This window comes from Phodopus roborovskii, unplaced genomic scaffold (assembly GCF_943737965.1).
Source record: "Phodopus roborovskii unplaced genomic scaffold, PHOROB, whole genome shotgun sequence".
Taxonomy (NCBI): Eukaryota; Metazoa; Chordata; class Mammalia; order Rodentia; family Cricetidae; genus Phodopus; species Phodopus roborovskii.
In genome coordinates, this window is record NW_026125052.1 from 3,279,502 (window position 1) to 3,305,198 (window position 25,697).

A 25,697-nucleotide genomic window follows, 5' to 3' on the forward strand; every position below is an offset into this window, starting at 1 on the left:
ACTACAGAGGGCTGGAGAGATGGCTCAGTAGTTGAGAGTGGGCGTCACTCTTGCAGAGGACCTACTTCAGCTCCTAGAATCCACTTTGGATTGCTCACAAACACCTCCAGCTCCAGTCTCTGTGAGTTCGAGGCCAGGCTGAGGAAAAGCTGCTGGAGGCCTGCCTAGCATACACAAGGCCCTGGGCTCCACCTCTAGCACAAAGTGGATGTGGTGACTCACATGACTGCAGTCCAGCACTCAGAAGGCATTGGGAAGAGTACAAGAGGTTTGTTTATTCCCAGCTACCTAGCTAGATCTGGAATAACCTAGCCAGGCACAGTCTACATAAGGAGTTTCAGACCACCTTAGGGTCACAGTGAGACCCTTTTTGTTCATTCGTTCAAAAGTGGTACATACTTTCCATAGCCACACTATGAGGTCATGATTACTCAGCTTGGAGGCAGATGTGGTGGTTTCCAGACAAAATGAAGGCTAACAGGCTTGGCTAACAACTCAACTCTATAGTCTGTTCATTTTTACAAGTCTACTTGTAGCCTACACCTTGACATCTTAGGTTAGACTGTATTTACTGATAGGACCCTTACAGTTTTTTTCAACTTTGTGTTGAAAGTTTCAACTAACTGTTCCTAATGTAACCAGCTGGAATGAAGTTTACAACAAACAAACAAGAACAAAGAACAAATGTGTTTTGAACATAATAATTTAGAAAATTACATACATTCAAGTCACTTATGTTCTCTTTAAAGTGCTGGGACTGAACCTGTGGCCTCCCTCACACATGGGATTCCGATGTTCTATCACTCATCTACCTAGAAGCCCCAGACCCTAAACCATCTTTTAAGCATAATTTCTAAAAAGTATAGGCCTTGAGGGAGGGGAAAATTGTGGTTAGTATGTAAAACAAATGAAAAAAAATGTTATTTAAATAAAATAAAGGGAAAAAGTGCAGGGTTCATCAGTGTATTATTTGAAAGCCATACTTTAGCTATATCAAAGAAATAAGTGAGCTAGGCTAGAAATTATAGCACAAAAAGTGATTAACTGGATATAGCCAGGATAAAATATCCAATAGTTCAATAGAAAGTACTCAAACTACAGAATGTAGAAAGAAAGCACAGGGAAAGAAACACATTTCATTGGTATGTGGGATAAAAATCAGTCAGTATAATATACATATGGGATAAAATGGGTTTTGGAAAAAAAAACTAAGAGAAACAGTGGCCAAATATTTTATGGATTTTATTTAAAAAAAAAAAAATCAACCCATGGAAGCAAAGGTCTAGGGAATAAAACAAACCTTAATGAGAATCAACTGAAAGAAAACAAAACAAACTGCTGGAAAGATAGTATAACAGTCAAAATGGCAGGGCTCAACCATGTGAAAAACTTTAATGATCAGGAAGGACCAAAAATAACACCATCCAAAGAGAAGACAAGGTCAGATTTACAATCAGAAATAATGGGAACAGGATAGACGGTGGTGGCATACACCTTAAACCCCAGCACTCCAGAGGCAGAGACAGGAGGATCAAGGTGAGTTCAAGACCTGCCTAGTCTACCAGAGCTAATTCCTGGACAGGCTCCAAAGCTACACAGAGAAACCCTAACTTGGGGGAAAAAAATAAATAAATAAAAACAAAAATAAAGAAATAATGGGAATAAAAGACAATAGAAATTACTTTTGTAAAGTGCTAAAATAATGAAGGAAAATACACTTCAAAAATAATATGAAAGCCGAAGAACACTGGTAATATAGATTTCCTCTTTATTTGAATCTGTTTAAAGTGAAGGCCAAGCTGGGTGCACAGCTCAGCTCACAGCACTTGCTCTGCATGTTTTGAGTTCCTAGGCTGAATTTCTAACACTAGGGAGGGAAAAAAAAAACATAGATCTATAGCAACCTATTTAGGGTTGGGGGCCATGTCCTCACAGAGGTAAAATGAAGACAACAAAAGCACAAAGAGAAGAAAAATGGAGAACACTGCTTGGGTTATCACATCACGCAAACCCCCAATTCACCCTCTTCAGTTTAAGGCGTATTTTCTGTTACAAACATCCCAGCAATCACTACAATTTTCTTTAAAACTATGGCAAGCAAGCCAATAAATACGATACTGATCAAGGTCAAGGAAACAAAAGGGGAAGAAGAAAAGAGACAATCACTGAAAACACCACATTCAAGCCAGACAGAGAACTACATTGCTTAGGAACAGACAAATGGAAAGGCAAAGATTGCTAGATGTGATTAGTAATAGAAGTAGTTACAGACACTTGAGGGCTGAAGTGATGGATGGCTTTCCAGAGGACCCAGGCTTGGCTCTTGGCACCCACGGCAGCTTGCAACTGTCTGCAACTCCAGTTCCAGGGGATCTGACACCATCTTAACTCCTCAGGAAGCAGGCACACACACATGGTACAATACATACATGCAGGTGAAACACTCATATACATAAAATAAAATTTAAAAAAAGTTTTAAAAACTATACAGTTAAAAATGGGAACTGAGCAAAGTAAAAGGTGTCAGCAAAGATAAAACAACTAAATACAATCATAAAAACTCACTGGCTATATTAATATTAGACAGACTTAAGAATAGGAGGGACATTTCATAATGTTAAGAGTTAATTTTTAGGAAGATAAAGAAACTTTAACATGCATATATTCAATAACAATGGCAAACACAAAAAACAACACTTGACGACTGAACAGAGAAATAAACAGTAATGAATTTTCTTTCCTTTTTTTTGGGGGGGGGGAGGGGATGGGATTAACAGACTTGGCTTTGAGAGTGTTACCATAGCCTAGGCTGCTCTTGAACTCCTGAGCTTCCTACTCTTCCTTGCAAATGAAATCATTACAGGTGTCCATCATTACACTTAGCTTACCACTGAAAGTTTCAACCCAATGTGCTGGCTAATTTTATGTCAACTTTACACAAACTGGTGTCATTTTGGAAGTGGGAACTTCAACTGAAAAAATGCTATAGCAAGACTGGCCTTTGGGCAAGCCTGTGGTATATTTTCTTGATTGTTGATTGGCATGGGAGGATCCAGCTCTCCATGGTGTTACTCCTGGGCTAGTGGTTCTGGGTGCTATAAAAAAGCAGGCTGAGTAAGCCATGAGGAGCCAGCAAGAAAATGCTCCTCTCCAGTTGCAGCATCAGTTCCTGCCTCCTGGCTCCTTCCTGCAAAGAGGCATGATCTAAGCATTGAAGGCTGAACTAACCCTTTCCTCCCCATGGTGCTTTATCACAGCAAGAGAAACACTACAAAGATCACATTTCATTCATTGATAGCAGTAACAGAATGAAAACTCAAATGGACACAGGAGATTTGAGCAACAAAGATGATACAGCGAGGTCAGTACAGGGAATAGTTTTAGGGAAAAGTGGCAAATAAAGATTTTACTTTTTTTTTTTTTTGGTTTGTTTTTTAAATTCAGTATAATCTTTCTAATCCCATAAGAAAGTTTAGCTACTTGTAACACTGGACAACTGGTTTTATTTTGAAAGTCTATATCTAGTCTCATAAATTCTATTTGTTACACAATATTTACTAAAGTTTAATTAATGGACTAAATTCTCTTTTGTTCAGGATAATATGCATAGCACTTGCCCAGGCAAGTCTATTGGGGATGAGAATACACCCAAGTTAGATCACAAGGTAGGATTTCTAACAGGAGTGGACATAAAAATCTGTCTGTGCAAAAAGGTATATTAAGTTTCCTAGGATTTGGTTGTTGTTTTTGCAGCAATAGCTCAGGCTGACCTCCAATGACAGATCCTCCTGCCTCAGCCTTTCAGCTTCTAAGATTACAGGCATGTGCCACCATTCCAGACTCAGTTCTTTTTATACAAATTTTAAAGTTACATTCCTACAATTCATGTTCTTTCCAGAGTAAAGTGCCAAGAAAAAACTTTCAACTCAGACAATTCTGAGGGATCTCTTAACTCTAGCTTTAGTGATGGGAATGTACTGTTCTAAATTAAATTCAGAAAAAAGCTAAGCCTTCATTTTTGTTATTTAGAGACAAGTTTTCATAGTGTAGCTCAGACTGGCATTCACTAGAGACATTAGGATGAATGCCACCACATCCCAAAGAATACATAATTAACAAATAAGAATGTGATTTAATTCTTAAAAATTACACTTAATGGAGAGGAGTACCAGGGGGAGGTTGGAGGACAACTTGTGGGAGGTGCTTTGCTCCCACCACACGGTCTTGAGGATGGAACTCAGCTTGTCAGGGTGGATGGTGCAGCTTTACCTGTTGATCTATCATCTTAATGGTTCCAGAACACTTTTCTATGTGATTGTATCTGAAATTATGTGAAACAAAACTACTCATATCTGGTGGTAAAAGGAAATTTTTAAGTTGTACCCTGCTAATTATGAAGTATCTATTTAAGTCCAGAGAAAGGCCCCTTGGTGTCACAAACACAAATTAGAGTCTTCTACGGAGGCATGAATATATTCACACTTCAATCAGTTAAAACTTTTCTAATTGTAAAATGATGAAATAGTATGTGCATTTCTATTTTATTACAAACAAACAAAGAAATCCTTCCACAACATCTGTAAAATCAATTCATAGCTGAGTCTATTATCTACATACAGAAGTCAAGGGAGATCCCAAAGGCAAAATTTCCATTTCCTTTTGTCTGGAAAACTCAGGGCAAAGGTAATAAAAATGAGCCCTGTCTGATTCACTGGGAAAGCATGTGTTTGCCTCACTTGTTCACTGAAGAACAAAAGACGGTGGCCAGCTTGGAATGTGATTCATTAGGGATATCTGGGAGATAAATAAATGCAAGGAGATGGCAAATGGTTGCCTGCATGACTTGCAACCTTTTCTTTCCTTTTTAGAGTTGGACTTTTAGGAATTTTACTCCCCCAAAGTTAAAAGTCATTGCTTTCCTCATCAGTCAGAAAACAACTTATTTAAAGTTATGGTCTACAGCAAGTAATTCAAGGGTAGAATATAAAACTACTTCTTTCAAGCAAATGTCAAAAAGCTTACCTGTTCTTTTTGCTTTTTCTTTTTTAATTTTAATTTTATTTGCCTGGGTATTTTTTATCTGCATGTATGTTTTTGTTCAAAGAGGCCAGAAGAGGGTATCAGACCTCCTGGGACTGGAATTACAGGGGACTGAGAGCTGGCTGCCATGTGGGTGCTGAGCCTCTGGAAAAGCAGCCAGTATTTTAACCACTGAGCAATCCTGTCAGCTCTTAGACCTATTCTTTTGATTCTTTTGGCCAAGTCTCAAGCCAGGTCCCAGTTCTTCTCCATAAAATAAAGTATGGTATCTCTAAACACAATAACCTGGGCATTACTTAATGTGAGTGGCAGGTTTTTATATCTATTAGTAATTTAAGAAGATGTAATTAGAATTCTGTCTTATCTTCCTAATAAAACAAAATGTTTAAAAGATATAATAATAGCTGTGCTACCTATGGCAAAAATGTATGATTACATTGCAAAAATATTGCTAGTTAAAACAAAAGAAATATACACTATTAGTTCATGAACCTTCTGGAAGCCATTTGATTGTAACAAATTAGTAGACATAAAGGCAGAATTTATGTTTCTTCTGTAAAATCAAGTAACTCACATTCAAGGTGCCTCCTTGCCACAGCAAGCATCAGGTCAGTCTCATAAAACCAAGTAACTTAAAATTGGATTTAAAGGTTTACAAATAACTGTATAGCATTAAGGGCAGTGTATGTTTTAGTATATTTATATGTCATATACTGATAAACTCAAGTGTTTGGCATGTCCATCACCTCAAATATTTATCATTAAACCTAATTGAGAGGGCAGGGATAGTGGCACATGACTTTAATCCCAGCATTCAGTTGACAGAGGCAGGCAATCACTGTGAACTAGAAACTAGCCCGGTCGGTGAGCCCCAGGCTAGCCAAAGCTAAATAGTGAGACCCTTTCTCAAAACAAAGAAACAAAAAACAAAAACAAAAGAAAGCAACAAGGAAATCCTAACCAACTCCTTTCTTTCTTTTGTTGAGGTGTTGGGTTGAACTTGGGCCCTTGAAAGTTCCAGCTGCATGTGCAACACACTGCTGTCGAGCTTCAACCCTAGCCTCTTCTAAGCAAATTTTGATCACAAGTTGACTTAAGTACTCAGAGTAAATAGACTACACATTTATGTAGAGCTGTTTAAAGAAAAAGCTAGTGCAAGTTGTGTGACCTACTCTTTTGAGCACACATTTATAAATAGTGACTTAAGGGCAGGAAGCTGTGCAGTCTGTACAAACTCCCATGTCCTGGGGACATTGGTTTCTGCTTTTGATGTGGTGGTACTCATGCGAGTTAATCCATGAGTCATTCCTTGGGGAAAGGCAGGGAGAAGAGCTGTTGTGCTCTCCCTCATCAGACAAAGGCAAAGGCATTCCCCCCCACCCCCTAATCTTTCAGAAAGAGTTCTGACTCAGTGTTCATGACCACACTCACCAATCTATAGAAGTCAGTATTGAATGACACCAGAATCCAATGTCAGGGGACTTATTCCTTCTCTGTACTTTAGGATAAGTAGATGAACAAACACTAAGGTAATCACTGGAAGTAGAAATGACAGTGAAGGACATAGCGACTGGTTTAGCTTCGAGAAAACCATCCCAATATTACAATGTCACAATACAACATCTCACTACCTAAAACTAATTTCCTGCTTTGTTTTGCATATCAGTGATGTTTCCCAGAAACATCTGTACCCAAGGAAACATAGCTTTACAGTAGTCTAGACTACTACGAGTTACTGCGCACTGAAGGAGACACAGCACCATCCACAGCGATGTCTGTACATGAGAAAACGACATAAAGACCTCTAAAAGGTACAATTTCTGCCCCATATTTCACCTCTTTTGGCACTTAATTTCTACCAGAGTGAAGGGCTTTTGTTGAAATGCTTATATTAAGCACCTTGTAGATATGGTTATGGTTTCTAATACAACTTGGTCAATTTTATAATATAACCCAACTGTTCCAATTTTTTCTACTTTCACACTGCTTTTAGAAAGGAAAACACTAATGGTTCAAGCACACAGAATCTTTCCTACTTTGATCCCCAAATATTAAAAAAAGCCAACAAGTGAACTATGCTAAAGAAATTTGTCTGTAAAGCTAAGGAAATTGCTCCACCTAGTGTCAAGAACTGTCCACACAGCACAGAACAAAACTTTAGTCAATGCTGCTGTTGTTGAGATAGGGGCTCATGTAAGTTAGCCGACTCTAGAACTTTTTATGTAGTGGAGGGTGGCATTCAACTCCTTACCTTGCCTTCAATGTGCTGAGATTATAGGTGCCTGCCACCACACTCACCTTTCTTATTTAAATGTTAAGACTTTATAAATCATTAATGGCACACAATGGATTCTATAATCATCTTCTTGTCCTATAATTTAATTCATGTAATGTACCTATATAAAATGTGTCTGAGACACATTTGCTTTATGAGTGGCTGGACTGGACATTAGAGATTTTAAGGAGGTAAATGAGATTACCGGAATCCAAGCCTCTTTTCACGTGTGATCTTTTAGAACTTAAAAGTGCATAGGGAGCTGCTCTTGCTTGGTTATTTCTTTCTGCATTTCCTGATTTTGTTTTTCTTTTTTGTTGTTATTTTTTGTTTTTTTCCTCTTGCCAAGACAGGGTTTCTCTGTGTAGTCCTGGCTTCTGGAACTCTAGAACAGGCTGGCCTCAAACTCAGAGATCCACTCACCTCTGCTTCCATCGTGCTGGGATTAAAGGCATGCACCACCACCCAGCATGTATTCTCTCTTTTTTATTTTTGAAACAAAGACTCATTAAGCAACCGAGGCTATTAAGAATAGCTAAGGATTGGGGGCTGGAGAGGGCTCAGAGCTTAAGAGCACCGGCTGCTCTGTCAGAGGTCCCGAGTTCAATTCCCAGTACCCACATAGTGGTTCACAACCATGTATAAGAGATCAGGTACCCTATTCTGGTATGCAATCATACATGGAGGCAGAATGCTGTATGCATAATAAATGGCTAAGGGTGGACGGACTATGAACACAGTCAGTAGTAGAGCATATACAGGGCCATTGGTTTGATCTCTAGTAAATAAATTTTAAAAAATAGCTAAAACACATAGACTGAAAATGACTGTTTGCTTTAAAAAATGAATTGAGAAGCCAGAGATAAACTCAGTGTTGGAAAAAGCACCTGTTGTACAAGCCTGAAAACTTGTATTTGATTCATTGAATCCATGAAAAAGCAGAACACGGTGGTGTACATTTATAATCCCAGCACCCTTATGGTGAATGAGAGGGGGAGGAAGAAGAATTTGCTGGAAGCTCAAGTAAGCAGCATAGCTACAGAAATAACAAAACTCTGCCTCATAGCTGGGCTGTGGTGCTGCACACCTTCAGCCCCAGTACTTGGGAGGCAGAGGCAGAAGGATCTCTGTGAGTTCAAGGCCAGCCTGGTCTACACAGAGAAACCCTGTCTCAAAAAAACAAAAACCAAACCAAACCAAAACAGAACAATAACAAAACAAATATCCTGCCTCAAAAGATAAGATAAAATGAGACAATAGACTCCTGAAAAATTGTCTCTGACCTTCACATATGTACTGTGATATGCAAACCCTTAGAGATCTTTGGTATTTCTCTTCTTCTTATACATTCTCTTTCAAAAACAAAAATTCTGGAGCATAGTGGTATTAATTATAATAGCTGTAATAATTTCTTGAATACTTTTATGTACTAGACATCATGCTTGAAAAAAAAATACATTTGTTATGCCATTTAATCCCCAAAAGAATCATATGAGACAAGTACCAACATTACCATCTATAGTTGGTACTACAGATTTATAGTTGAGAAAGCTGGGGTTCGAAAGTGAAGAAATCTGCCTACAACCATGTAGCTAATATTGGAGTAAATATTCCAACCTAGTTACTTGACTCTGTTTCTCTCATAATCAGAATTTCTGCATATTCTTGACTACTAATAGATGGAAAACCAGACGAGGGGGAGCACACATGTAATCCCAGTGTTTGGGAAGCTGTGATAGGAAGGATGCTATAACTTCAAGACTAGCCCAGGATATATACTTGTGGGAATTAATTTCTACATAAAAATATGCAAGTCAATGGAAAAAAAGACTGACTGTGTTGAGGACAGTTGGAAACTATTATGAAAAATCAACATTTTTAACCCTCAAGAATTCACTGACTTATTAAAAACTGTTTAGATTTATTTTGTATGCATTCGTGTCTTGCTTGAACGTATGTCAGCACCATGTGCTTGCCATGTCAGAAAGGGCCCCGGATCCTCTGGAACTAGAGTTATGCACAGCCCCATTGTCTAATCTTATGGAAGCAAATGCATATACATTAACACAAACAAACACACAAACAAATAAATAACAAATCACATTTTCAAGCAAAAAGGTCTTTGGCTAAGGTTGCTCTATTGGCAAATACACAACAGTATGACTGTGTTAATGATGCCACCTAATGGTGACCAAACAGATGTACTCAGACAAAATCTAGAAGAATGGTTTTCTTCTCTCTCTCTCTCTGTTTTTAGAGACAGGGTTTCTCTGTATTGCTTTGGAGGCTGTCCTGGAACTCCCTCTGTAGACCAGGCTGGCTTTGGACTCACAGAGATCCACCTGCCTCTCTGCTTCTGCCTCCCGAGTGCTGGGACTAAAGGCATGTGCCACCAATGCCCGGCGTTTTCTTCTCTTTTTAAAAAGATCTTAAGATTTATTTTATTTTACATGTATGGATGTTTTTCATGTGTTCATACATGTGTGAAAGCCTGATGCCTGTGGAAGTCAGCAGAGGGTACTATATCCCCTGGAATTAGAATTACGAATGATTGTGAGCTACCATGTGGAGCTGGGAATTGAACCCAGGTCCTCTGCAAGAGCATAAATGTTCTTAACTCTTGTGCCATTTCCCCTGGTGGTGGGGCTTACTCTTCTAGACACAGAAGTACAGTATTTATAAAATTAATAAGCCTTCTGAAGACATGATTAAAATGAAGAGAACAAGTAACCTAACCTAGTGGTCCTACTAACCATGAGTCACACAGAGGACATGCACTCCATCCCCTTAATAACCTCTATTTTGTAACCACGACTTATATAAGTAGCAACTATGCTTAAAGAATGATGAGGGTTCCAATACACTCCAATTTCAAGTTGCAACCTTTCAATTAAACTTAAAAATGGGGAGATCATTGGTAACTGAAAAATACGACTTCATTTTAAGATCTAATCTTTTTGGATTTTTAAGTGACCATTTGGTAAACATTCAATCACAATTAACAAAGTAGAACTCCATCCAGAAAGGCAACTTCCACCATAGAAAACAGTGGATATGAATTACAAAACATTTTCATATTACTTTTAAGCATGATTTTTAGTAGACAGAATCATGACAAAGAATGAATTTAATCTTCAGTCTTTAAAACTGGATTTTTTTGTTAGTAATTTACTTAAATTTATTTTATGTGCATTGGTGTGAGGGTGTCAGATCCCCTGAACTGGAGTTACAGACAGTTGTGAGCTGCCACGTGGGTGCTGGAATTGAACCTGGAACCTCTGTAAGAGCAGTCAGTGCTCCCTCTTAACTGCTGAGCCATCCCAACAGCCCCTAAAACTGGATTCTTAATCCCTTATTTTGCTACAAAGTCTGCCTAGATGGCTGTGTTTCCAAACAGACTACTTTTCTAACATGGTTACTTAGCCTCTAGACTAAGTGTTGTATGACTGTAAGGTAGAGGAGTCTCCTTCACCAGCACAAAAAAAAAAGGACACAGAATGTCAACATCACCACATCTAAGTGAGAGCTACATAAAGGCTCCTAAAAGAAAGATATATAATCAGAACTTCCCAACCACAGCTATATACCTAAGATAAAAACAAAATAAACAGACCCAGCATGGTGGCGAATGCCTTTAATCCTAGCACTCAGGAGGCACAGGCAGCATATCTGTGGGTTCAAGGCCAGCCTGGTGTACACAGTGATTTCTAGGACAGCCAGGGCTACATAGTGAGACCCTGTCTCTAAAACAAAACAACCGGACAGCAACAACAAATGGAGATTCTTAAGTGGAGGAAGCTCAGAGGTCCTTGTGCTCACAGATAAGAACTAGAGAAAACAAGGAATGCTAAACATGCCAGGTGGCCTCATCAAAGGCAAAGACTATACAACCTGTTTTCAGAGCAGAGGTAGTTAACAGTCTGGTGACCTTTGCATTGTGTGGGCAGACCACACCACACCACACCTTCCCTTATCATAAGATTGTTTTCCATGATTAAGCTATAGAATCTATCTTCATGGAAGATGCCACATGTACTTCACAAAGTTTTGACATGGGATTGAGTTTATTATCACCAAGAAATTTTTCCACCAAATTGTGCTGTGCTTAAATATGACTAAAAGAAGCTATCTGGGATCAGACTCTTAAGTTGTGTTAAATGGAACTGCCTTATCTCATGTGGATGACACTGTTGACCATGATAGTCACAGAGACCCCCTATAATAAATGATAAAAGTTTGTTACAATTTATGAAGGAAATGGTAAATTAAAAAAATCTGTGCAGTGGTGGTGAGTTCCAGGATAGCCAAAGCTACACAAAGAAACCCTGTCTTGAAAAACCAACCAACCAGCCAGCCAGCCAGCCAGCCAGCCAACCAACCAACCAACCAACCCAAACTTGAGAAAATGAGGAGCTGGAAAGATGGCTCCGTGGTTAAGAGCAAGGGCTGCTCTTACAGAGAGCCCAGGTTCAATTCTTCCATCCACATGACAGCTCACAACCAAGTATAACTCCAGTTCCTCCACAGGTGCCAGATAAACATACAGTGCAGATATACACACAGCCAAAACACTGACATACACTAAAAACTAAAGCTGAGAAAATTCTAATCACATTCCATTAAACTGGAACATTGATCAAGGGTAGAAGTGCTCACTCACGGAAACAAAGATTTTACTTTTCCCTTACATTAATTCTGTACTAAACTTCATTGTTATTTCTTTAGTATTATTATGTGGGTCTGTGTGAATGGGTATGTGTGCACTGTAGTACATGTGTGGAGGTCAGACAATAACTTTTGGGAAGAGTCAATTCTCTCCTTCAACCATCTGGGTCCCAAGTAAAGACTCCAGTTCTGAGGCTTGAACTCAGCCATCTGACTGGCTCTGTATGTTGTATGCTTCTAAATCTTTTACTGAATACCTGGATCAGTGGAGATGGAATAATAATGCCTTTATTGAAGACATTTTACAGTTTACTAATGTTTCTCATGCATATACAATAAGAAACAAAACTTCCTTGCTTCAAATTTGCTTCTTAAAAAAATATAGACAGCTGGGCATGGTGGTGTACACCTTTTAATCCCAGCAGAGGCCAAGGCAGGCAGATCTCACTGGTTTGAGCCCAGCCTGGTCTACAGAGTGAGTTCCAGAGCAGCCAGCCAAAGCTACACAGAGACACTCTGTCTGAAACAATGAATAAACAAACAAATGAGTATATCTCTGGGGGTTGTGTGTGTGCATGAGTACTATGGTGCCCATGTGGAGATCAGAGGACAACAGGTGCTGATTCTTAAGTCTATTATTGTATGATGCACACTAGCAGGCCCATGGCCTTCTGGGAATTCTCCTGCCTCCATCCTCATTTTCCCATAGAAACAGTGCCACCCTATCTAGCTTTTCAGGTAATCTGGGGATTCAAACTTAAGTCCTCAAGCTTGTTCAGAAAGCATTCTGCCCACTCCTCAAATTTCTATTAAAATAACAATTGTACATAGGTGAAATAATCATTACTTCAAAACCTAAAACTGAAAAAAGTTTTCTGGTTCAGCTAATTTAAGTAAACAACCATATATGCTCAACCGTCTTCCCCCTTTCTCCTTTAACTCTTCAGTTCCAAAGGAATTGAAGAGCACAACAAGAAGCCGAACTTCAGGCACTGGTCTCGGGATCAGAACACTTATAAAACATTGAAGCAATTAAATAGAGTTCAGAACCGCAGCTTCTGATGGAATGCACCAGCAGAGACAGAATCTCCTTTGTTCTTGTTCATTGAAAGAAAGTCATTCTTACCAGATAAAGCAGAAAGGTGTGTAATCCTGTTCCAAGACCAACAGAGGACAAAATCCCCAAGCCTATCCAGTAGGCATACAAAAGAAACTGCTTCTCTATCCGCTGCACATACTGAAAAGAAAGGGACAAGGTATAAACTGGAACATTCTGCCCAGTAGAGTGCAGCAGTAACAACTACCCACATGACCAACCAGCTCAACAAAGCTCCAAGAAGCTAAGAAACATTAAGACCAAAATCTCCTTGAAGAAGTCTCATTCTGTTAGTGTACTACAGCAGAGAGGACAGAAATCAAAACCCCCAAACCCCCAAAACAAAACAAAAACCCAACTCATTCAAGCAGAATAAGTTGGCATTGGGGAAAAATGAGAAACAACTACTACTATGGTAATCATTAATCTTTTTTCTTTTTTCTTTTTCATTTCTTGAGACAGGATCTCATACTATAGCTCAGCTTGGCCTGGTATTGTCTGTGTATACCAATTTAGCCTTGAATTTCAGTTGGTCCTCCTGATTCTACTTGCTGGCTGGTGTGATTACACATGTGTGCTACCTTGCCCAGCCTTGCATAGTGAGACTAAGAATAAACATTTAAAGTGACTTTAAAATGACAAACTTTAAGAAGACATAGGACAGTGCTACTATACATTCTCTGTGAATAGAAAACTTGAGGAATACTCAAAAATAGTGGTAAAGAAAGGGGGCAATGAGCTAGGTGTGGTGGCACAGGCCTTTAATCCCTGAGGCAGAGGCAGAGGGAACTGTGTGAGTTCCAGGCCAGTCTGGTCTACACAGTGATTCCAGCACAGGAAGGACTATGTAGATATTCTGTCTCAAAATGAAGGGGATGTAGGGTGTGGGTGTGTGTGGAGGGGTGGGGAATCACACATTTTTGTAAATAGAATATAATCTTGATTATTCAAATACATGTTTAACACCAAGTTGTTAAAATACATTTCAAATATGAGCAAAATAAAGTCCAGTGTAAGAATGATACCTTGTGATTTATTTTGAGACAAATGTCTAGTGTTAAAAAAAAAAAAAAAAAAGCCAAGAAACTGATTACAGAGTATTTGTTTTTGCTTATTTGTTTATTTACTTATTAAGAGGCAGCAATTCATTATGTATCCATGGCTAGTTCGGGACTCTGCAAAACAGGTTAATTTCAAACTCATGGTGATCTCCCTGCCTATTCTGGACTTACTGGCATGTGCCACCATGGCTAGCTTGATTGCAAACCCTTACCAACAAATAAAAATTACCTACAGGAAACACATTCAATATAATAATAAAAAGCACCTTCTCTGACATTTGAAGCAAATTACTTTAGCATGAAATCTGTTCGGATGGGTCACAAAGGCATAGTATAGACATTATGAAGGCTTTGTGGTGGAGATGAAAGGACTCATGCTGTTCTGACTTACCTTAAATCTTTTAAGGTAAAAAGAAATCCTAAAGGCTAAAATAATGTTAACCGGCTACAAAACAGTGCTTGGGTATGTTCAGTGTATGGGATAAGACATTAAAATACCAAGTTATTGCCAGAGCTGTTACACAGAGAAACCCTGTCTGGAAAAAAAGTGTAGAGGGTATAAATTCCTTGAAACTTGCATTTGTCCCATTCTGAAATGTCATATGATCACAGAATGCCAAGCAGCAGGGACTTCCTCAATATCATACCTGTTGGTGTGCTCCTTCCACACAATACGTAGCTATAAGCACAGCGAGCAGCAGTAAAGAAGACACCACCATGTTTTGATGATGCCACAACCTTAAAAACAAATTGAAAAAGAAAAACAATCTCACATTAATCTTGCAATTTGCAGAAACAGTCTTTGGGATGTAAAAAAGAGTCAGTCAAGGTACATGGGCCCAGAACCAGAATTATCACATAGCCTTACCACAGCCATCTCTGTGCCCAAAGCCCAATCTTGTTCACGCCTCATCTTTTAATTTGGAGAGGTATTATCATGCAACAGGAAGAGGGCAGACTTCAAAGGGTGGGTCAGACACTCTGAGCTGCTCTTGTAGCAGGACACTTAACCTTTCTGATTTTGTTTTTTTTGCTTTTTTATAAAAATGATTTATTTATTATGTGTACAGTGTTCTGCCTTCATGTATGCCTGCAGGCCAGAAGAGGGCACCAGACTTCATTACAGATGGTTGTGGCCATCATGTGGTTGCTGGAAATTGAACTCAGGACCTTTAGAAGAGCAGTGAGCGCTTTTAAGCACTGAGCCATCTCTCCAGTCCCAGTTTTTGCTTTTAAAATTGTAATAATAATACTATATTTGCTTTCCCTTCTTTGTGGACCTCCTACAGGATCAAATGAGCTGAACATTGTTAGAAAATGTTTCATAATTTTTAAGTAAAACAAAATATAAGGTAACAGTATAGATAATTCAGAAGAATAAGAAAATAATAGGGTATGAAAGTTCAACTTGCTGTCTTGGATATTTCAAATAGCTACAGACAGGACACTTTTTTTTTTTTTTTTTTTTTGAGACAAGGTTTCTCTGTATTGCTTTGGAGCCTGTCCTGGAACTAGCTCTGTAGACCAGGCTGGCCTTGAACTCACAGAGATCCACCTGACTCTGCTTCCTGAAGGCTGGGACTAAAGGCATGCACTACCACACCCGGCTCAGACAGGACTCATTTTATGGCAGTTCTTTTCCAATGGCTATCACAAGATACCACCAGCATCTTGAACTGCTACAGGCTTGGTGTATCTACTGTGCACAGGCCTGATTTCTCTTCATGATAAAGTCAGGAGGGAGAAAACCCACTATCTTTTTAATGTTTTCTCTTGGAAGATCCAACATTAAACAGTAGTCAACTGTAATAACCTGTCAAGCAAATAACATTTCCTCAGTTATTTTTCTTCAAACCAAATGTCCCAATTTGGGAGACAAGTACTCTAAATGAGTTACATCCCCATTCCCATAGTCTAATTCTCTTTAAACTATAGGAAGGAAAAAAATGTTCCTATGATAATGTTCTAAATTTAATTAATCCATTTTGGTGGAACAGATGGCAGGGTGTAAGAGATGGCTGAGGACTTCTAAAATTAGTAAATATGATTTGTATAAAAAGTAACAGAAAACTCTTTACTTTGAGGTCCATTCCTTCAAAACTATAAGAGTTTCCAGAGAAAAATACTGCAAGGTAATGAGCGGCTGTCTCCACAGGACAATATTCTGTCTTTCTTCCCGATCCCTTTTCTTTTTCTCATGTACTGAAGAGGGGTCTGAAAAACAACAGCATGCAAGTTAAAACAGAATTCCCACATCTGTACCACCTTTTCTAAGAGCAAAAGTCAGCACACCATCCCATCTTTTTATCTCTTAGACTGCATGTGTGAAATCCTGGATTTGGTCCTCAGCATCAACAATGAGTGGCAACCAGTGCATTTCGGCAACCAGTGCATTTCATTTTCTTTCTTTCTTTTTTAAAGAATTTCTTTTTTTTAGATTTATTTATTTATTAAGTATATAGTGTTCTGTTTGCATGCATCTCTGCAGGCCGGAAGGAGGGCACCAGACCTCATTATGGATGGTTGTGAGCCATCATGTGGTTGCTAGGAATTGAACTCAGGGCCTCTGTAAGAGCAATCAGTGCTCTTAACCTCTGAGCCATCTCTCCAGCCCCACATTTCATTTTCTTTCTGAGCCAATAAAGATGGCAGAGTTTGGACTAGTTACCATTTCTAAGGATTATAGGACTTCCTATAAATGGTTACCTGGGATATGGATGAAACATTTTTTTATCTACTATATTTCTAAGCAGTCATATATTGTATGTCCCTCTCCATGATAACTAAAAAGAATACTTTGCAAAGTTGTCATTGATAGAAAGAGGTAGGCAAGGTGTACAGACACGTGAGAAGCCATTGAGGCTCAGTATGGGGACCTCCCACAGTCCTTGACTTTCAGTCAGAGATTTTATTCAGATACTTAGTATTATGTCCCTCTCGGTTTAGTGCTTTGGACCCCTTAAGTTTGCGTAGTCTGGATGTTACTCCTTATTTCTACTACTGAACTATACCAGCACCCCCAGGGCTGTTCCTTTCCCATCAGTGTTACCGAGGCAACAACAAACACTGCAAAAAATGAAACAAAACACACAAGCATATTCGTAGCCAGGCGTGTGGTGATGCACACCTTGGGAGGCAGAGGCAAGTGGAGATCTGTGATTTTGAGGCCATCCTGGTCTACAAAGTGAGTTCTAGACAATCATGGCTACACAGAGAAACCCTGAAGCCTTGTCTCAAAAACAAAACAACAAAACAACACCTCACTCCCCCTCAACAAAACAAAACAACCCAAAAACAAAAACAAAAACAAAACAAAAAAAAACCCACAGTTGAATTTGGACTAAAGCTACAAATCTTAGGAATGATCATGTAGTCTAGGTATTTCTCCTGCAATATGTCTGTTTTGACAAGATCTCACACTACATAGCCTTGGCTGTCTGAGCAAAGTGCCTCAGACTCAGATACAGTCTTGCCTCTGTCTCCCAACTGCTGGGATTAAGGGCGTGTGGCATTTCAAAATGTAAAGAGGCAAACTACTTGGTCAGTGAAAGGATCAAGTGAGGAAGGGAATATACATATATGTAAAGCCCCAGAAGGTCACTCACCAATACCCGGTAGTTAGCTATTGATGCTGCCATGAAGTCCTTACCTGGGAAACTCCCATTATGCTGCTCCTTACTCATTGTTACACGTCTCTGGTCACAGTTTTTTCCATTCTCTGCCATTTCATAGATCAATAACTCTGGAGGAGCTAATACAGAAAACAAAGCCCAGCAATACATTAGATTCTTCTGCTTTGCAGCTGAGACTAAAACCAAACACAGAACAACATGACATACATCCCACATGCTAACTGTATGCTGTGTTCACACTTTTTTTAAATAACCAAGAGTTGTATAAATAATTTATATAATTTCATATAAAAGCTTGTGGTTATAAACCTTTTCTAAATAGTTATTCCAGCAAATTGTTTTCCACATTAAAATTTGGGAGCACTTTATTCCCAGAATAAAGGTATCAAGTACTAGCACATTTAAATACTGATAAATTATAGATCTGATATCCATCTAATTCATAAATTAATGTCATACACTATTTGAAATTTACTATTTATTTTTATCATTTCATCTTTTGTAGTAACGTTAACATTATTAGAAAATAAATTCATAAACCCCAAACAAAAAACATTTATGAACCAGGAGGTGGTGGCACACATCTTTAATTCTAACACTCAGGGAGGCAGAGGCAGGTGGATCTCTCTGAGTTTGAGGCCAGCCTGGTCTAGAGTGAGTTCCAGAACAGCTAGAGTTGTTACACAGCGAAACCCTGTCTCAAAAGAACCAAAAATAGCTGGGCCATGGTGGTCCATGCCTTTATTCCCAGCACTCGGGAGACAAAGGCAGGCAGATCTCTGTGAGAGACAAGCCTGGTCTATAAAAGGACAGGCTCCAAAACTACAAAGGGAAACCCTGTCTTGAAAAAAGCTAAAAACCAAAATCCAAAACAAAACAAAAAACCCTAAAAATAAGTAAGTAAATAAATTAATTGTATCAACACAAACACCACAGATCTAAGACCACAGGTCAACTTTATGTAGGAAACATTGTTTCAAATGGTAATGGGCACAGAAGATAAAATTTTCATATTTAAAATACATTAAAAGTTCAAAGCCATTTTGGGCTACTTGAAAGTGAAAGACAAAAAAGTAAAAGTTAAAGAAACCCCTCGCTTGAAATGAAGGACTAACCTAAAAACCAGTATCTGTTCTTTGGAATTTGCTAACTTCCCTTCACAAGGATCTGAGATAACAAGATACCAAGAATTCACACTGCCCCTCCTTTCTTGTGAGTCAATAGGTGGTGAATAGGGTCCTTAGGAAACAAAGAGATAGCTGCAACTCTGGTTTGCCCAGACAAAATTAATTAGCACACCCTGAGGCCCTAAGGTCTGTTGACCCTAATAGTGAGATCATCCGGCCTCAAAGGGTCACATACTCAATGGACAGAGGGTCCCACCCCCTCCCTAAGCTTGTGGGTTTGCCTGTAAAAACACCTGTGCCCAGGGGAGGGGGCTTCTCTCTAGCCTGTGTGCTAGAGGAGCCCGTTTGCGCAAACGTTTCCTGTTCATTAAAGCCTCTTGTGTGTTGCAGCAACTGGACTGGACATTGAGTTCTTGGGGGTACCGACCGAAACTGAGGGCTCCTCATTCTGGGGGTCTTACAAAAGCCTATCTCAAATGGGGGTATATATTCAAATAATATAATTTATTCACCCATAAAGTAAATATGAGTGTGACCTGTTCACAACATCTGCCACCCAACTGATTCAGCTGCCTAAATAGGTATTCTTTTCCTCTCTCACTGTTCCATGTATGTCCCTTCCAAAGATGCATGCTTCGTAGGTTAAGGGGATTGAAGTAGATGTACTACTCCCATGCTAGAACCTCCAAAAAGTTCTCCAAAACTGAGAGCCATCCATGACGCCTTATACATGCAATCTCAGAACTCAGGCTGCGAGCTTAGCCTGGACCACAGTGTAAGACTTTCAAAAACAAGGGCTAGGGAGACAGCTGAGTTAGTGATATGCTAGCCATAAAAGCGTGAGGAACTGAGCTGGATCCCTAGTACTCATATAAAAGTCTAGGTTGGTGGAGTATGCGTGTAAGCACAGCAAGGTGCAGACTTCTAGAACTCACTGAGTCCCAGGTCTCAGTGAAAGACCTTATTTCAAAAAACAAGATAGTCAGTGACTAACAAACAATACCTGAGGTGACCTCAGGCCTTCACCTGCTCACATCTGCATACATATGTGCTGGTATATGTGTGTATGCCAACACACACACACAGCATTTCTTTACACTGTGTGAATATATGTCACTGTGATTGGTTTAATAAAGAAGCTGACTGGCCAATAGCTGAACAGGTAGAAGCAGGACTGGCAGACAGAAAGCGTGAAGAGGAGGAGTCTGGGAGTTGAGAGGAGGTACAGAGAAAGCAGGAGATGAACTTGCTGTACTGAGAAAAAGTACCAAGCCACGTGGCAGAGTGTAGATAAGAAATATGGGTTAATTTAAAATGTAAGAGTTACCTAGTAACAAGCCTGAGCTTTTGGTCAAGCATTTATAATTAATAATAAGTATCTGTATGGTTATTTGGGAGCTGGCTAGTGAGAAATTAAAGTGTACACACACACACACACATAGGCAGAAAAGAAAAAAAAAAGGAAAGGAAAGAAAGTGACTACTGGCTAGGGATAAAATATTTACCTAAAAGACTAATACTTGTTTGTGTGGAACTAACCCTAAATGCTAAGACATCCAAAGGGTAGGAAGTCTGTGAAATAATGAACTTGGAAACTACCTAAACAAGAAAAGCATCCTCATGCTACCTTCTCAGTGATACCATGTGGCTTACTCAGGTGAGGTTATGAGTATGTAAGTCTTTAGGAGAGTCTGGCAGAAAAAAATGAATATATGAGATTAATTACAAAACAACAGAATGAAACAGGTTTTAATGAAGTCAGATGAAAACTGATAGTATACAATTGATTAGAGTTTAACAGAACTAGATTTCAATACAACCTTCACAACCAGCTACTCTAGGAATTTGAACAAGCCTGTAAATCTCTACAAACACATTTAACTTTACTGCTGTTCTGAGACAAGGTCTCACTGTTTAGTCCAAGGTGGTCTGTAACTCACCAAGGAGTACAGACACAACATTATTTCAACCTTCCAAGTGTTGAGAGTACCAGTTACTCTATTTTGTAAAATAGGGCCAAAAATGAGTTATCAACAGGTACAAAACTAAAGGTAATATACACAACATGCAAATACATATAGCCATATAGCCTCTTCTTTGTGGGGGTGGGTGGCTGCACGAGAGAGAGAGTGTGTGTGTGTGTGTGTGTGTGTGTGTGTGTGTGTGTGTGTGTGTATGTGTGTGTGTGTGAAGGTTAGAGGAAGAAGATGTCAGGTTGTCTTCCTCCATTGCTTTCCACCTTTTTTTTTTGAGACAGGGACTCTCACTGAACCTGGAGTTTGTTAATTCAGTTAGCCCGGCTAGCCAAAGAGCTCTAGAGATCATTTTGTCTTGGCATTCACCAGCACTGGGGTTACAGATGTGTGCTGCCATGCCTGGGTTTTACGTGGGTTCTGGGGATCTGAACTCCAGTCCTCATGCATGTGTGACAGTCACTTTACCTGCCATGGCCATCTCCCTACTGTTGCCACACCTTTCACATAAATTCAGTATACATTACCTAACACAATGAAGATGAGTAGTTTTATGGGAACTCAAGAGGACAATGCATTCCAAGTTTTATTGTAAACATTTAAGTCAAATCTCTGTGAAGATATTGTCTAAACACAACATAGCGCATACCATTAACATAAAAAATGACAAAATTATTCTGTGAAAACACATAAAATCAGAGCATTAGAATGGTTTACAAAGAAGAGATCTAGTTTTAACAAAGTCTACTGAGGATTTCTGAAATTGCACTGTCTACAGGAATGAAGTTATTTAACTTGAAGCCATATTTAAGTTTTGAAGACACTGTGGGAGGTTGGCTTTAGTCAAAACCCACAGCCAAACACCCAAATATATCACAACAAATAAGATTTGATAAATTTGTGTCAAAAAACAAACAAAAAACCAGCTGGGTGTTGGTGGTGCACACCTTTAATCCCAGCACTGGGGAGGCAGAGGCAGGAGGATCTCTGTGAGTTTGAGGCCAGCCTGGTCTACAGAGCGAGTTCCAAGACAACCTGCAAAAGCAATACAGAGAAACCCTGTCTCAAAAACAAAACAAAACAAAACAAAACAAAAACAAAAAAAAAAAAAAAAAAAAAACAAAAAAACCCCCAAAACCAAACCAAACCAAACAAACAAACAAAAAACCCACAGAGCATAAAAGTGGGTATGGTGACACACACTTAAATACCAACACTCAGAAGGCAAAGCAGGGGGACTGCCACACATCTGCAGCCAGCCTAGACTACAGAATGAGTCCTAGACGGTGTTGAGATTACGAAACAATGGTCCACACATAGACACATAACACAGAAAGGAGAGGGACAAAAGGCCCTGGGATTACTCTGCATTCTTAAGATGTGTCTGAACAATTGAACACAATTAGAAAAAATAAAATACAACAGTACAGCCACTTTACATTCACTTACTCAACAAATATCGGTCAAGCGCTCATTGGCTGTCAGTCATTATCTAAGATGACAAGCCTCAAACTTTTAATTGCTATTCATATATTTTACTCAGCTATCAACTTAGTTTCATTGTTTTTGGGCAGGGCTGGGGGATGATCTTGGGACATCATGCATACGAGGCAACATTCTTCCACTAAGCCAGGCTCAGCCCTCCATTTTTTAACACACAGAAACAGAGCAAGAGTCTTCAGTCCTAAGACACTCCCTCCCACATGATCAGACTCTGTCACCAAAGGCCACATGTGGGGAACACATCCTACACCACCAACCCTTCACCTTTCTAGGGAATCAGCGCCTTCGGTTCCCTCTGTGTCATCACCTTGGCTTCTTTACTCTCTGGAGCTTAAACATCATCTAGTACTTCCCATTCTGTCCTTCACTGATACAGTTCTCTACAGAGCTGCATACAGACAGTCTACACTTCCTCATCAGCAATGAAGAGAGCCTTCTGACCCCACAGATCAGCTATCAGGAAATGCCTTTCATCAAGAACACTACTGACCTCCATGCTGGCAAATGCAAGACACTCACTCCTCACTGAGCCTCTCACTTAGCTGGGTGCAGGCAGCCTCACCTTGGAGGGTCGGGGTGTCTTCCCTTCTTCTCTGGCTACTCTGACATAGCTCCTTCTGATTCTACTTCTTGGAGTTATTCAAAGCCTGGTCCCAGTTCCTTTTAGTGTTCTCTTCACACTCTCTCCCTAATGATGTCATTGAGTCACTCAGCCTTAAATACCCTCTACATAGTGACAATTCTCTTTCTCTCAAAAGCAGAATGTTTCACATGACACTGCCTTATGAATATTCTGTAGACTAATCAGATCACAGAAGGATCTTGCAAAGTATTCAAGCCCAACCAACTCCTATAATGCACACACAGGCAAGCAGAAGTAAACTGACTCAGGTAATACCACAGAACAAGTTACAACAAACCAAAAAGCAGTACCCAGGCATTACTGGCCTTAAATAACAGTATGGAGCATGCTGACCTACTGGCAAGACACTTTCCTTCTCCTAAACTAAATTCCTAAACTAAGATTATTTCTTGAAGAGTTTTGAAAGAAACAATCTCAATCTACATAGCTTCTTTGTAATATTAGAAAACTGAAGCAAGGGTGGTGGTGGTGCACACCTTTAATCCCAGCACTCAGGAGGCAGAGGCAGGAGGATCTCTATGAGTTCAAGGCCAACTTGGTCTACAGAGCAAGTTCCAAGACAGCTAAAGCTGCACAGAGAAGCCCTGTTTTGACAAAGTAAAAACAAAAATAAAAATAAAGAAAACTGGTATTGTGATTTGTAAGGCTGGTTGGAACAATTCTATTCCCTAGAGCCTATTAGACTGTAAGTTTATCAACTCAAATTTCTAAACTACAAACCTGAGGCTCAGCCCCTGAACCATGGCATCATCAAGTTCCAGATGCCTACAGAGGACATTAAGTACCTACCTACCTTTTATCTGAGAAATGTACTCTGTCTTTGCTGCTTGTTTTCTAGCTGTAGGTGGTTACCCAACCCAACATCAACACACCCTATTAATCTCACTCATTACCATCTTACTTGTTGGAGGCTCAGGGAAGCTTGTTCCTGAAAGTCACCAATATGTCCTGATTGAGCTGAGGCCATTAGAATAAGGATCATTTGGATTGTATAGTCCATGCCTACTTCCCAAGACAGGACTTATTTTTAACCTTCCCCAATTCTGCTTTCCTTCTCAGCTCAATATTGTTTACATTTTTTTATAGCTATAAAAGAAAAGAAAAATCTTACCATCTCCACTTGTCTCTCCTAAATTTTTCTTTTATTAAGATTGCATGTGGGTGGATATTTTGCCTGAATGTATGTCTGTGCTTCTGGAGGCCAGAAGAGTTTTATATCCCCTGGAACAGGAGGTATAGATGGTTGTGAGCCACTATGTAGGTGCTGGGAATTAAACTTGGGTCCTCTGCAAGAGCAGCTGAGCTGACTCATCTCTAGCTCTTAGCCTCTCTTTTTCAATGTTTCTTTGGGTAATTTAAACTTTAGCATTTGAGCATATTTGTATAACACCCTTCTTAATTTTAATTTCATCCTTAAATCCCTTGGGGGACTGTCAGTAATTTAGTTTTTCTTCTCTATTTCAAGAGGGAGTATAGAGATGTAGGCACCTCAATCTCACATTTGAAAAGCTGAGGCAGTGGTATTGCCATGAGATTCACAGTGAACTCTAGGTTAGTAGTATGTGCTGCAGTGAGAGACCCTATGTCAACAAGACAAAGGAAGAAGAAACATGATGACACAAACTTGTAATCATAGCACTGTGGAGGCAAAGCCTGGGGGAACCCTCATAAGTTTCAGGCTAGCCAGGGCCAGAGCCAGTGCCAGAACCTGTCACACACACAAAAACCAACCCCCCCAAACAAACAAACAAACAACAAACAAACCAAATCATACAGGGAAATTACACTAAAGTGCCCTGCATAGTGAGTGGCAGATAGAGACACTATTTCTCCATGACCTTTTCTTTTTCAAAGTGTTTTTTTTTGTTTGTTTTGTTTTTTGTTTTTTAAATTTCACATGCATTGCCAGACAGTGGTGGCACAAGACTTAAACCCAGCACTTGGGAGGCAGAGGCAGGCAGATGAGTTCAAGGTCAGCCTGGTCTATAGAGAGTTCCGGGACAGCCAGGGATACATAGAAAAATCTTGTCTTGAAGCCCCCACAACCACCCCAAAAATATTACTTGAGGGTAAAAATCTATATAGGGGGTTGGAGAGATGGTCCAATCGTTAAGAGCACTGGCTATTCTTCCAAAGGATCCAGGGTTCGGTTCCCAGCATCCACACAGCAGCTCACAGCTGCCTAAAACTTCAGTTCTAGGGGATCCAATGCTCTCTTCTGGATTCCACTGGCACTAAGCACACATGGTTCACAAACATATATGCAGACAATCACCCATAAAGATAAAAAATAAACAAACATAAGCCAAGAAGTTGTGGTTCACACCTTTAATCCCAGTACTCAGGAGGCAGAGGCGGGCAGATCTCTGAGTTTAAGACTAGCCTGGTCTACAGAGTTCTAAGACAGTCAGGGCCACACAAAGAAACCTTGTCTCAAAAGCCAAAAACAACAAAACAAACAAACAAACAAAAAATCTAAAAGAAGCCTACATAGGTAAGGTAAGATGAAATAATAAGTTCCTTTTCACAATTCAATGTAGAAGGATCAATTTTGGCCATGTACCATAAAATACTGTTAAGTTCATGAATATGGAAGCAAATCCCAAGTATTCTTGTTCTGTTTAAAGGACTGAAATGTCCTCAAACAAGAATCTAGCATAAATTCTTGACCTTCAGTGGAGC

At 39.5% G+C, this 25,697-nt stretch overlaps 1 protein-coding gene across 1 annotated transcript in view; it reads right to left on the bottom strand.

Annotated features, from left to right (window-relative positions):
* Positions 1–25,697, bottom strand: part of Vmp1 (vacuole membrane protein 1) — an 88,629-nt gene that overhangs the window by 54,093 nt on the left and 8,839 nt on the right. The window contains exons 2-5 of the mRNA XM_051187289.1: positions 17,787–17,888; positions 16,216–16,351; positions 14,785–14,875; positions 13,107–13,217 (exon numbers count right to left, since the gene is read on the bottom strand). Of these exons, the coding sequence (XP_051043246.1) occupies positions 13,107–13,217; positions 14,785–14,875; positions 16,216–16,351; positions 17,787–17,862 (414 nt within the window). The 5' untranslated portion in view covers positions 17,863–17,888. The remainder of the gene's footprint in view (positions 1–13,106; positions 13,218–14,784; positions 14,876–16,215; positions 16,352–17,786; positions 17,889–25,697) is intronic.